This window comes from Scyliorhinus torazame, chromosome 17 (assembly GCF_047496885.1).
Source record: "Scyliorhinus torazame isolate Kashiwa2021f chromosome 17, sScyTor2.1, whole genome shotgun sequence".
Taxonomy (NCBI): domain Eukaryota; kingdom Metazoa; phylum Chordata; class Chondrichthyes; order Carcharhiniformes; family Scyliorhinidae; genus Scyliorhinus; species Scyliorhinus torazame.
The window spans coordinates 119,499,444-119,514,120 of NC_092723.1; the positions used below are offsets into that span (position 1 = coordinate 119,499,444).

The 14,677-nt window shown below is 47.0% G+C and overlaps 1 protein-coding gene across 2 annotated transcripts in view; it reads right to left on the reverse strand.

Moving 5' to 3' along the window:
* Positions 1-14,677, reverse strand: part of LOC140394110 (protein sidekick-1-like) — a 360,429-nt gene that overhangs the window by 89,711 nt on the left and 256,041 nt on the right. Inside the window, exons 20-21 of one of the 2 annotated variants that reach the window (XM_072480960.1) lie at positions 5,680-5,815; positions 234-290 (exon numbers count right to left, since the gene is read on the reverse strand). In XM_072480960.1, the coding sequence (XP_072337061.1) occupies positions 234-290; positions 5,680-5,815 (193 nt within the window). The remainder of the gene's footprint in view (positions 1-233; positions 291-5,679; positions 5,816-14,677) is intronic. The other variant, XM_072480961.1, reaches the window with a different exon arrangement.

Below are 14,677 nucleotides of genomic sequence, written 5' to 3' on the forward strand. Positions count from 1 at the left end.
ATTTGTTGAAGTCAGATTAAGTGATTAGATCTCAGCTGTATATAATAGACTTTGCACATTGCAGATAATATGGGAAAGTGACGCATTGCTTTCTAGCAGTGTGAGCAAAGCCAAACCATTGACTCAGTCAAAGTGATTCTGAGTATTTGTAAAAACCTGAGCTATGTAAAGAAATATGATCATGACAAGTGAATAAGAACATTAAAACAAAAGGTGGGTGTGTCTACACTTACGTGTTAGTTCGAACTTGGTTACTGTGGAGCTGCTCACTGTCTCGAAGCTACTCTCAGCTACGTGAGGTAAGCAAAGCAAAATACGTGAGTTAGGGTTTAGAAGATTAGTATATGCAAATGCTCACCGACAATGAGGAGGATAAGTATCAATTAACAATACATTAAAAGTGACTAAAGTTCCTTTAAGTATATTTTTAAAATGAATGATATACTCAAATTTTAATTGAGAACAGAACTGTCGACATTGGGAAAACGTCGATGCTACAATTGCGATGAGACACATAACAAACCCTTTTAAACATGTGTTTATTTTTCAGTGTGACACAAATTCAAATTGTGTTTTCAAATTAAAATGAATGACTCTTGATACTGTTAGTTAATACTGCTCTTTATACAAGGCACAGATGTTTTATTTTCTTAATCTACAATACTGAAACTTCTCTATAAATCAATTACATTTGATCAAAATCACAGAACTTCAAACACAGGAGGCCATTGTAGCTCACCGTGCCTGTGTTATTTATTGCTCAATAGTGGAGCTATCTATTCCTTTCCCAATAACCTACCATGTTTTTCTTCAAGTGTTAAGCTTCTTCCTAAATAATGTGATTGAATCAACTCCAATAGCCATTTATGATAAAATATTGCGGATTTCAACAACCCTTGGCATGAAGCACATTTCTTTGTAATTTTCCCTTTAGGTATCTTTTTGATGACACTCCTGAAAACTCCTATCAATCACTGATGATTGGAAGGGCAATTTTGGACACTAAGGGCAATTTATCATGGCCAATCCACCTAACCTGCACATCTTTGGACTGTGGGAGGAAACCGGAGCACCCGGAGGAAACCCACGCACACACGGGGAGGATGTGCAGGCTCTGCACAGACAGTGACCCAAGCCGGAATCGAACCTGGGACCCTGGAGCTGTGAAGCAATTGTGCTATCCACAATGCTACCGTGCTGCTCTATAATACGGCTGCAGATTTATAAAAGATGGACACACTCATTTTTAACAGAACAAAATGAAAAACCAATATACCTTAACCCAAGATTGAGTCTGGGAGCCAAGTGACTTCTAAAATACTTTCTATTGACATAGGGACAGGCATGTCTGGGCAGATCTCTGGGAAGTCACTTAATATGCAAACTATCTACCCAGAATTGGATTCTCCATTTCAGTTAAAGAGACTTAAAGTAACAATGATGTGGAGATGCCGGCGTTGGACTGGGGTGAGCACAGTAAGAAGTCTTACAACACCAGGTTAAAGTCCAACAGGTTTGTTTCAAACCACTAGCATCAGAGCACTGCTCCTTCCTCAGGTGAATCATTCACCTGAGGAAGGAGCAGTGCTCCGAAAGCTAGTGATTTGAAACAAACCTGTTGGACTTTAACCTGGTGTTGTAAGACTACTTACTGTAAAGTAACAATGGCTGTTAAGACTTTTTAAATTCATTCATGGAATGTGGGCGTCGCTGCCTGAATCAGCATTTATTGCCCATCCCTGAGGGCATTAAGAGTCAATCACGTTGCTGGGTCTGGAGTCACGTGCAGGAAAGACCGGGTAAAGACAACAGATTTCTTTCCCTAAAGGACATTAGTGAACTAGATGGATTTTTGCAACAATTGACAATGGCTTCACAGTCATCTTTAGATTTTTAATTCCAAATTTTTTTATTGAATTCTAATTTCGCCATCTGCGATTAAAACCTTGGTCCCCAGAGCATGGCTCTGGGTCTCTGGATTATTAGTCCAGCAACAGTACCACTACGCCACTGCCTCCCCTAGTCAGCCCTATGAATCGGGGCCTATCGATTGGCGGGCCGGCCTCTCGGGCTGGGGGGCCTCTTTTGTTCCACGCTGGCCCCTGTAGCCTTACGCCATGTTGCGTCGGGGCCAGCGCGGAGAATGGAGCCACTGCGCATGTGCGCATTGGCGCTGGTCCCACTGCGCATGCGCAGACCCGCGGCGCACATCTGACGTCAGCATCGGCAATTGGAGCGGTGTGGGTCGCTCTAGTGCCGTGCTGGCCTCCTGTAGGGGTCAGAATCGCTGCTCCTGAGGGCATGTTGAAGCCGTTATGAAACGCGACGGCAACAACACTTAGCTTCGGGATCAGAGAATCCCCCCCATTGTTCTCCTGCCAGAGCTGAATTGCCTTTGGATTGCACTCATGCTGGGAGTGGTGCCCAAAGGTCATTCACTGTTCCTTGCCATGCAAATATGGCGAGGATCGCATGGGATTCTGTTGCGATCCCGGTATCGGGTTTCGATTTTGAGTGGGAGGACCAAGAGTGAGGTCTTGTAGCTGCCCCTCCTCACGCCTCTGCTACGCAGCCCCTCCCCCAATAGAACGCAACCATGAGACTAACCCAACACCCCGTTCCCCCTTCCCCTGTCCCGCACCAGAGACCCCCCCCCGCACTGAGCCAATTTCCCAGCCATGTCAGTAATTCTCCTTCAATTCCGTGGGCTTCTACTTTAGTTAACAGACTAAATGTGGGACTTAATCAAATACCTTTCGGAAGTCCATATAAACAACATCCATAGACATTCCCCTGTCTGCTAACTTAGTCAGCTCTTCAAAAAATTCAATGAGGTTTGTCAGGCAGGATCTTTATGTCATGAATCAATGCTGGCTCTCCCTGATTAACTGAAAAGCTCAGAATCTTTACTTCCTTATCAATTTGTCACCCTCCTCACCATCTACTTTGGTATCTCCAAATCATGAAACATTTATGAACTGAAGGATTTGTTCTGGCTCCAGTCCTCATGCAGCTCTGAAATGGATTCCCAGAATGTGGTCAAACTAGCAGGTAGTTAATATGCCCATGGGGTTTACCTGGCGAGGTCGTGCTCTCATCCCAAAAGATTCAATTCAAATCTACTCTTCTGAGCAAGTCAGAAGGATGTTTGACAGAAGCCAGTGCGGTTCTTCTTTAAATATGCAGATTGAAAACAATATGACATCATTCAGGTCTGACTGCCATTTTGACCAGATATCTGTGCAGAGAAGCTGTGTTGGCTTTCCTTCTAAACCAAGCTAGTGGGAAGAGGATTTGGGCTGGAAGAGGCCAAAAGATAATTAAAAACTTGCAGCAGGAACAGAGGTTCCCCCGCCATCCCCATGCTATGGACCACTCCTTGGGTCCCCAGTGATGATTCCACTATGGCACTTCACTTTCACACACCACGGGTGTGCTTGCTACTACTTCCCTCTGGTTTCAGATGGGTGGCTGGTGGGCTAATGTCAAACGTTCTGGAGTTCAGGCTTCATGCTGCCATAGTTTGCAGCCGTCAACCACACAACTCCTGCCCCAACTTAATATTGGGCCTATTAAGATGACGCAACCTGTGATCTTCACTCTATCTATGTTTGATGGACTATTCGGCCACACTTCCCCACAGCGCTGAGATTAAGAATTCAGTGAGTGGAATAATGTAATTGCAAATCTGCATCCTGTCATTCTCTGGCATTGTGGTGTGAATGTACTATCTCAGCATCCTGCTGTGATTGTCTAACTTGACAGGTGCAAGCTGGTATTAATGTTATCACTTTATGCATGGTATTAAGATCCATACAGTGGAAACATTCATTCAGACGGTCTGCGTTTGCGAGCAGGCTGCAATAGATACACAGCAACACATTGAAGAGTGAGAAAACGAAAAGGCAGGTAGTTTAAATCAACATTTGGTACCTAGCTGAATGAAATGCTGGAACTATCTTTGACTGATACCTTGAATATATATTTAATATTCCATTATGGGTTTAAAAATTGAAATCTTAAAAGTGCTAAAGGGCATTGACTTTCCATTTCTCGGACACCAAAACATATTTGTTTGGCTTAAGATGTGTGATTCAGAATTGAGAGTATAAACAAAGGCACATTTCCTCCTTCATTGTTTCTGTGGTGCAATAATAGGTCTGTCTTGGGTATATTGCTAGAATTTTTAAAAATCTCTTTGTTTCATATTTTGTCCTACTTAAAGTCACTTATCTCTAAAACATCTTGTTTGTTGAAAGGATTAGTTAATTTTACACTCTAGGCTTCTACACAACTATGACCAAAACTGATCTGATCAGCATGCCTTTGGCACAACTGAATCAGAAGGTGCCTTTTTCATCCTCCTCTAAAGCAACAGATTTTTGGCCTTCCCATGTGACACGGTCTGTTTTCCATCGTAAATTGAGCCATTGACAGTGAGGAATGCACTTACGGAGGAAAGTCATGGAATAAAAATTAATATGTGTCCTGCCTGTTTGTTATGCATAAAAAGACACAAAGGTGTACAAAATTATGAGGGGCCTAGATAGGGCACACAGGAAAGACTTGTTTCCCCTAGCTGAGGGGTCAATTACCAGGGACATAGATTTAAGGTGATTGGTGGAAGGAATAGAGGCGACATGAGGAAAAGCATTTTCACCCAGAGTGTGGTGGGCATCTGGATTTCACTGCAGTGATTCGCCAACTCTATAGGCATTGCGATCACCCCACTCGAATCCTTCAAACTCGACTTATCTAAGGGCTGTTTCTGATGAGTCAGGTGTTAAACATTTATGCCTTTGCTTGGGGAAGCTGTCTTTGGAGCAGAACCAATGTTAGTAGCTCAAGCTGAGTATGCCAATTGGGCCCCGAGGACCAATTCAATCGATTCTCAGTCCTTTTGGTTTGGACATGAAATATCTTTGGCATCAAATTGACTCGGACTAATTGCATACTAACCCATGGGGGATTCTGTAGACAATTCCTCTAACCCTCTTCTGACTTGTAAGAAAATATAAGTAAAATAATGTTGGGCAGTTAGAATGAAGGCCCAACAAGTCAATTCACCATTTGGGTAAATATTTTCCCCCGTTGTTAACTACCCCTAGGTAGTTTCAATTGTGTTGGGTGTGAGAGACATACAAAGAAAATTGACATCACATTTGATGTTGAGTAAATCACTGGCTGAATCATGAATTCTGGCATCAGAGGATAACATGGGAAAAATGATGTATAAAAGAAGAAACCAATTTTCGAAAATGTTGTGTAGAAAGCATCAGTATGGCTATAAATAGATGGTCAAATTATTCAAAAAATGACTGCAAAACATCTGTGAAGCAACCATTCACATGACATATATCCCATTCAAAGCAAGGTCACAGACAATATCCAATCAACACAAGTGTTAGATTTATCATGTCAGAAAAGTATACATGACTGAAGAGCTGGTGGTAGACTCCACAATTGACATGATAATGATCCTATATGTTTAAATAAAATAAATATTTGCATTTTTATTGCTTTGTCAGAAATAACATCAGCAAGTTGGACTTATCAGAAACCAAGCCATCAGAATTTAAAGCCCTGCAGACATATGCATTAAAGCAACAAAAAGCTTTAGGAAACTATTTTTGAAACAAATCAAGGCTGTCCACAGATCTGTCATCTGCTGTTACTTACGTGTTAGTTCTGTCTGCAGAGAAGAAGGGTCCCCAGTGGACTGTGTGTTGAATCCTGGCATATTCTCATATACAAGCTCCCTGTAGTAAATACGGAATCCCAACAAAATGCCGTTTAAACTTTCTTCTTTTGGTGGCTAGTGGGAAATATAATGTAGAAATTATTCTGACTGTATCTTCATGATATCTGGGCAATTTAACCTGGTTTTACTTCTGCCTACTACTTATTCTCCTCCCTCTCCTGAAAACTTATCAATTCTCCTGATTTTTAAGTGTAAGAAAAACCCAAATAAGTATTAGCCACACAAATTGGAACTGGTTAACCCCAGTCCAAACTAAAAGAGCACATTCCATGTGGGGCAGTGATGGTATTGCTACAGTGGCTCTCATAGTGAGCAAAAAAGTCACCCAGTGATTGTGGTCATAAAATCGCAGAATGTTTACAGCACAGGTGGAGGTCATTCAGTTTGTTGTGTCCATGCCAGCTCTCTGCAGGACTACCTCACCTATTCCCACTCACTCACCTCTTCCCCATTGCCTTGCAAACATTTTTCTCTCCAGCTAGTTATCTTTTAAAGGCTCTGACTGAATCTTCCCTGACCACACTCTCAGGTAGTCCAGATCCTAAATCCTGCTTGCTTAAAAGTTTCCCCTGATTTTATTGTTGCTTCTTTTGCCAATCACCTTAAATCAGTGCTCTCTGGTTCTCAATCCTTTTGCCAACAGGAACAGTTTATTCTATTCTTCTCTGTCCAGAACCCTCATTTTGAACCCTTCTAAGAAAAAAATCCCCATTCCCATCTTATAGGAGAGCACACCCAGGATCTTCAATTTATCCACATAACTGAGGACTGCAAACAAATCCAGCCAAGTCCATTGTCTCTGCATTCCTCCTTCCAAATCGCAAGGCCCTAAATGTCACCTTTTTGTGGAAAAAAGTACAGCATGAACTAACTCCCACCTATCTACCTAACTTATGGTCCCAATTTACCATCACCACCTCCTAAAGACTGCCAGAAAGACCAAGACACAAACTGGCTGGCACAAGATGGGGAGAAAGAAACACAAACCTTCATACTCTTACCGTAGCTCTTCTCAACAGATGAGCACCTGTATGGACCTCAAGCACATTGACACACAACTTCATTCACTAATAAGGATAATCTCTGAAATTCTGAGGTCAACTTCAGTTCAGTGTTTACCAGTCCTATCAAATGCCACCCCTCCATTTGACGGGATGCAGCAACACGCAGAGAAATAACACATGACAGCGACTTGAACTTTTCCCATCCATAGGGGCTGTCAGGATCCTCAAATCACCACATGGCTCGATGAAACACTTTCTCGACATGAGTCAAACATCTCCAACTCCATAACACTGATGATATCTGGAGGGAAGTTTGGACAGAAAACACCTTCCAAAATAAACACATTCACTCCGAACCAACATCTCAACAACCAGGTTTCAATCTTCTGAGGCGCATGTGGACAACCCTCAATTGAATATGGACTGGACGTGGTTGATGTGGTCACTTGATGTTCAAGTGGCACTTCAAAACCTTGCCTAGTTGTGACTTCAGAAACCCTGACCAAATCATGGGCCACGTAACATTTTGCCCCCTGAATCAAGTTTGAGGGCAACAGCCTGAAGGTACACTTGCCCTCCAGCAAGGCATTGGCCTGGCTAGAGAACTTGACATTAAAACTGTGACAATAGCTTCTGCTCCTAAAACCATACAAAAGAAGAAGTCTGAAGTTTTTCATCCCTGAAGCTATTCTCATGAACATTCTCGGCACCCTCCTCAATGCCTTTACATCCTTTCTAAAGTGTGGAGTCCAGAACGAGGCACAATAATCAATTTCAGACCAAATCACAATTTTATATAGGTGTATCACAATTTCCTTGCTTTTGTATTCTTACACCCCCATGTATAAAACCCAAGATCCCGTATGCTTTGTTAACCATATTCTCAACTTGCTCTGCCAGCTACACAGTAACTCTTATTGCAAGACGCATGCATGTCCAATGAGATTAGGAATGGTTTGTTTGTGATATCTTTCGTATTAGAGGTATTCAGAGACACAATCTGCACAAAAAGAACAGTTAACTGAGATCAACGTTCCAGAGCGCAATTGATGACTGAAATTATCCCAGAGCAATATTCAGAAATGAAGAAAGGAATCGGAACAAAGAAAAAAAGACTTATCAAAGAAGAGTTTTCTTCACGGTTTCATTTATTAGCTTGAAACTCAAGTCACATATCCATAGTAATGTAAACATTGTAACTTTCTTCTATTTTGGTTAAGTGTTTTTCTGCTTTCAAATGAGTTATTTTCTATTAGTTATTTAGTTATGGTATCAAATTGATTACTGAACATATAATTCAAAGGCCAGAACTAATGTTCCAGAGACATAGGGTGAAATTTTAACTCACTCAAAATGAATCCACTTGTACAGAGGTAAAGGGCGCGATTCAGCAGACTGAAGTTAACGTCCACTGAACAACGCGTTTAGTGGGCTGTTTCTTGGCAGTTGCAGTGGCAAGAAACATACTGCTGTCCAACAGCACTTTGTCACCATTTTCTTTGGCCTTGGGGAATTTCTCCCCGCCGAGGCCACACGTAGAAGCGCGTCAGGAGGAAAAGGTTCCACATGGATCGGGGTGCCATTTTGTCCGACAGCCCCGATCTTCTCTCTTCCACCACCTTCAGGCACCCAGACCCTGCTTCATTGACCATCCCCTTCACCCCCCCCCCCCCCCCCCCCCACGTTAGAGGCTCCCAGGAGGCCCCCCCCCCCCTCCCCTCCCCCCCTCCCCCTCAACTGGGCAACCGGCCTGACCCCTGGCAGTTCCAACCTGGCACCTGGATACCCAGGCACTGCCAGGTGACAGGGTGGAATTGCCAGGGTGTGCAGCTGGCATCACCAGGGTGCCAGGCTGGCAGTGGCAAGGTGCCCAGGTATCACAGGGAATGCCAGGGTACCACACTGCCCTGTCCCCAACCACCCGGGGGTCCCAATGGCCTGGGAGACCCCACCCCGGTGCTGCTATTTCTGGTCCAAGTGTGTGGAGCAGTATTAAAGGGCACTGTGGCAAGGTTTTCCACACGCGGCCGTTGAGTACCAGGCACTGGGTGAATCTGTATTTGGATCTGAGTCTCACCCAGCGAGGGCGATATCCAGATCATGCTGGATGGAGCTAGTCCGATGACTCGCAATCGGCCTGGCGCAGATTTGCGGCTCACGCGTGATTCACCTGTTGCGCCCGGATCCATGCCGGGTGCAATGGAGTCGCTTGACTTGCACCCAAAATCAGGCGACATGAGTTCAACATCCACCCCGGCAGCGGAGAAATTTAAAATCAGTTAAATAAAGTCTGGAATAAAAATTTCTCTCAGCAACAATGCTGATTTTTGTTCAATCCTAACTACAACCATCAGTTACCATAAAATGAATTGTCGAGGCAATTTTTTATTCACATCTCTCAGAGGAAAATCTAATTTACAAACTGTTTAAATCGACCAAAAAGCAGTCATAACAGCTTGTAGAATTTAATAGTTGACTTATCTTCTGTTTATAAGATCATTTTGTGTGTGTAATAAAATGTGCCATCCGAAGTGTGATATATACTATCCAGTCTCACGTGGGCTTGCTCAAGATTCATTGGTTGAAATGTTATGGGGCTGCATTCAACAGTCCCCAAAGTTGGGTGTGGGGATTGTGATTAGCCCTCGCCCATTGACTGCAATGCACGCAACACACCAACATTGTGTTGCCTGCTGTTTTAAAATGATATCAGTGTCCTGTCAGCACTAATTGAGCTGCTGGTTGGCTGGACACCTGACCAATATCGTGAGTGACTAGCACCACTTAAAACTAGGCTGCACCTTTTAAAGATGAAGTTCCTTCTGACTGAAGATGCTGTCGGCAACCATGCAGGAATTGAATTTGACAACATTGCAAAGATCAGGCACCAACTTTCTTGGAGACAGTACTTGATACTCTGATGGGGGAGGTGCAAAGGACAAGTCTTGTATATGCAGGGGGTCATGAGACCATCCAAACACATGCTTAGGAGGCAATGGGAGCAGATAGCTATTCAAGTCATTGTCAGATATCAAGCCCTGAGGACTTGGATGCTGTGCCACAAAAATCTCATCAGGGCCAAGGTCGGTGAATGCGTCTTCAAATGCCAGATCTCACCCTTTGCACCACTAACCTCACACACTGCTCAGTGTACCACACCCCATCATTCAGCTCCCAACAATTAGGACTCATACCTGACAATCATATCCAGCATTGCACCCTCACATATTTAGCACACATATCCGCCCACATCTTACAGCTGACATGTACTGTCAGCTATTAAACCATGACAGACACATAAGACAAGCAGATTGCACAACATTCAATGACACAGCTCACTTGCAGGACAAGTTGGCACACAAGCAAGCATTGCAGGAGCTACCTGAACGGTGACTGCACATCTTGACCACTATACAGGAGATAGTTCTGGCCTTTACTGAGATGCCTACAGTTGCAGTTGTAGCCAGCAGAATGGCTAAAACTACCAAAGATGACATCTAATTACCCATTTCACATTCCACTCTGCCCCCATCACACAACCTCTTCTGATTCACAATCTGCAGACTGTGTAATCAAGCACACCTTACTTCCTCCTTCTCCTCAAATCACAATCTTATTCTTGTACCTTTTTCCTTTTAGATACCCATGGAGTGCAACCTGGTTAGGCAGTGAACGAACAAGACAACAGTGGTGATGAAAGCCCAGCACCATCACTTAATTTCACACCTGCAGTTAACACACACTGACCCCGCGAGTGATTTAGAGTACAGCACTGAGAGAGACATCAGGTATGAGTGGCTGCTGCCTGAGCAGTGGGCAAGGATAGTGCTGGCACTGATAAAGTGTCATTAATGTTAACTGTTTTTCTTCACAGATGCTGCCTGACCTTCTGAATATTTCCAGCATTTTCTATTCTTGTTTCAGTTTTCCAGCATTTGCCTTCATGTAGCATTGGTACCAGCTTGTTAAAGTATGAGGCCGCATGTGGGTTCCGCTGCAGAGTACTGGGATGAGGACTTTAAGTGGGCACCCTGCAAAAGAAAGTTGCTGGGTATGCACAATTAAATGCTTGGTTCATTGGGCCTGCTGCCGAGGATCATGGTGGAGTTCAGAAACAATGGGACCAACCATAGAGCAGGCTACACTAAACCTGGTATTGTGCAATGAGACAGGATTAATTGATAACTTCATTGTGAAAGCATATGATTGGATTTTATATTCAATTTGAGAGTGAGAAGAGTCTGTCCAAGACCAGGGGCGGGATTCTCCGAACCCCCGCCGGGTCGGAGAATCGCCGGGGGCTGGCGTGAATCCCGCCCCTGCCGGTTGCCGAATTCTCCGGCACCGGATATTCGGCGGGGGCGGGAATCACGGCGCGCCAGTTGGCGGGCCCCCCCCCGACGATTCTCCGGCCCAAATGGGCCGAAGTCCCGCTGCTGGAATGCCTGTCCCGCCAGTGTGGATTAAACCATCTCTCTTACCGGCAGGACAAGGCGGCGCGGGCGGGCTCCGGGGTCCTAGGGGGGGCATGGGGCGATCTGGCCCCGGGGGGTGCCCCCACGGTGGCCTGGCCCGCGATCGGGGCCCACCGATCCGTGGGCGGGCCTGTGTCGTGGGGGCACTCTTTTCCTTCCGCCTTCGCCACGGTCTCCACCATGGTGGAGGCGGAAGTGACTCCCTCCACTGCGCATGCGCGGGGTTGCAGTGAGCGGCCGCTGACACTCCCGAGCATGCGCCGCCCGGCAATGTAATTTCCGCGCCAGCTGGCGGGGCACCAAAGGCCTTTCCGGCCAGCTGGCGGGGAGGAAATCAGTCCGGCGCGAGCCTAGCCCCTCAAGGTTAGGGCTCGGCCGCTCAAGATGCGGAGGATTCCGCACCTTTGGGGCGGCGCGATGCCGGACTGATTCGTGCCGTTTTTGGCGCCGGTCGGCGGACATCGCGACGATTGCGGAGAATCCCGCCCCAGTATTTTAAACTTAAACAAGGGCAAATATGACAGTACAGAAGTGGAGCTAGTTAGGTGAACTGGCAAATGAGGTTAAGGTACAGGTCAACAGAGGTTCAGTGGCAGACATTTGAAGAGATATTTCAGAATACACAAAATAGACACATTCCACTGAGAAAGAACAATTCCCAGCGATGGGCCCACCATCCATGGTTAAGTTAAAATAATTAAAGACAGTATCAATCTTAAAGAAAAAGCATTAAATTGCACAAAATGAGGCCGGTGAATAGCGGGAGAGGCCAAAAACAAGAACCGCGCCAGGCACCTAACAGTTTCCCATGCAACCGGTCCGCTCCCGTAGGCGAAATCGGGATCTCACCGTAGAGTGGCGAGAAACCAATTATCACCACTTAAGTCCCATTTCCATACAATTAACGTGAGCCATCCCGTATCCAACAGCCTCTCGTCATTCAGCGGCATCCCCAGCAAGCAGCAAATGCTCACGCTGGTGCCGATTAGTACTCCTTTTGGGAAATGGGAACCTAGCAGAAGGGCTTCTGTGGGGAGACAGGGTGGGGGGGGGGGGAGAGGAAGAGTTTCTATCTTTGCTCACAAGCAAAGAGCCTGGGGGTGCTGGGCTTGCTACCCCAGTGCTCTGTGGGGGCAGGGGACCCTCGGCTAGGGGTGGGGGACCCTTCTCAGGGATGGGCCGCCATAGGAGGGTTGGGGGGTGCATTGGGGGGGTGCATTGGGGGGGCAACTGCTCGCGACACGACCATAGCGATTGTGGGATAGCTTTTCCTGAGGAGACACAGAGAAGGCATCATTAGCCACATGCGTGGTTCACAGTGGTGGGAGGGGTGTGTGTGTGAACGTGGGGTTGGTGGGGGGGGGTTGAAGGAGGAGTGGGGGTAGATGCGTCTATGAGGCGGAAAGGTTTCGGGGAGGGGGAAAGGTGGAGAGGCATGCTTTGTGCCCACTTGCTCATGTTGCCTGGTTTAAGTGATTAACTTTTTCCCGCACTGGAGGCCAGTCCTCCTGGTGACACTCCCCGAGCTCACTGCCGCCGCCACCTCATCCCAGGCAGTACTGGCTGCCCTGTGGCTAACCCTCCTGGAAACTCGGGGGAACAGGAGAACCCTACAGGCCTCCACAGCATCTAGCAGCCTCCCCAGGTCAGGGCCCCCAATCTTGGACTGGTCTTCTCGGCGCCATTGTTGCGAATTGGCTGGGGTTGGTTGAGCAAGTGCTGCTCGACCTCGTTAGTGGGGTGCTGGTGAACGCCGTGCCAGCAAATCAGCTGGTGAGCCTTCATTTGCAGTGAGAAGCCGGTGACGTCTCATTAAGTGGTCCAATTAGTGTTGTCCCTAGTCCCTACATTCGGGGATGATGATGATGACATGCAGTGCGGAAAGTCCATAGATCCTCACAGAACTTATGTGAATGTCCGGCTCTTGCCGAGCTAATTGCAGTGTCACTGGGGCAGTGTCACTGGGGCAGTGTCACTGGGGGCAGTGTCACTGGGGCAGTGTCACTGGGGCAGTGTCACTGGGGGCAGTGTCACTGGGGGCAGTGTCACTGGGGCAGTGTCACTGGGGGCAGTGTCACTGGGGCAGTGTCACTGGGGCAGTGTCATTGGGGCAGTGTCACTGGGGGCAGTGTCACTGGGGCACTGTCACTGGGGCAGTGTCACTGGGGCAGTGTCACTGGGGCAGTGTCACTGGGGCAGTGTCATTGGGGCAGTGTCACTGGGGGCAGTGTCACTGGGGCACTGTCACTGGGGCAGTGTCACTGGGGCAGTGTCACTGGAGGCAGTGTCAGCGGAGGCAGAAATAGTGGTGGTGGTGGTGGTGGAGGGGGGAGCAAAAAGAGAGAGTGAACCCTGCCTATATCTTGTGCAAGAGACTGACAGGAACACAGCTCATCATAACAAGGAACCATTGAAAGGATTCAATTAGTGGGGAGTTTATTTACAGAAGTGGGAATTATGTACAAGTGACTGTGCCCATGCTGTGCAACTACAACTTCTTAACATTTCCGACCCTGCCGCTACGTCTTGTTGCATCCCTAACATCCACAGCGGAGCTGGAGGAAGCCTGCTAACTGCTGTGCCCTGTTGTCTGTGATGATCTAGGCGGATGTACGCTGGAGGGCAGAGACCTGGAGCCCCACCTGTTTTCAGGGTCCTGCTGTGTGGCTGTGCCACCCTCCTCACCCTGTGGAGCTGGAGCAGTCACAGAAGGAGGAGATTTGGATGAGTGGGACACTCCCAGAGTCATTTGGGTGGATTGCCAGGGGTGTGCACTAGCTGATCCTCCTCCCTGTGGTGCCCACAGACCCCTGGCTAGTAGCTTGAGTGGGAGAGGCTGCTGGAGTGATCTCGAGAAGCCGCATCCCTCTCTAGCATTTACACTGATGGATGCCAGGAAGTGCCTCTGCCATTGAGTGCAGCTCCTGCAATAAATAGTGCAGGGCAGATGTCTTGGACGAAGGACCCCATGGTGGCCGCTACCCGATGAGTGTTGACTTCCGTGCATTGGTCTATTGGTGCTGTCACCTCAGTCTGAAGACAGATTGATTCCCCCATGGAGCCTCGCAATCGGAGGAGTGCACCAGACATCCCTTCCTGGTTTTCACTACCTTGCCTAACGAGTTCCAGCGACTGAGGCTTGACCGAGTCCAGAGGCGCATCATCTGACTCAGACAAGGCAAGTTCTTTGCCTTCAGCAATCCTCCAAGTTCCGGCACCCTTGGATACCCCTGCTCTGCCTGCTGTGGATCAGACAGTGGAATATGCTCACTAGATTGTGACCCTTGGGGCTACTGTAGAACTAGTTTCCACCAATGTGTGGGTCTCTGTGCTGGTGGAGGGTGTAGGTGAGCGCTGTGACGGTTCTTCTGTTTCGGTGTCTGTGAATTCATAGTAAGAAGTCTTACAACACCAGGTTAAAGTCCAACAGGTTTGTT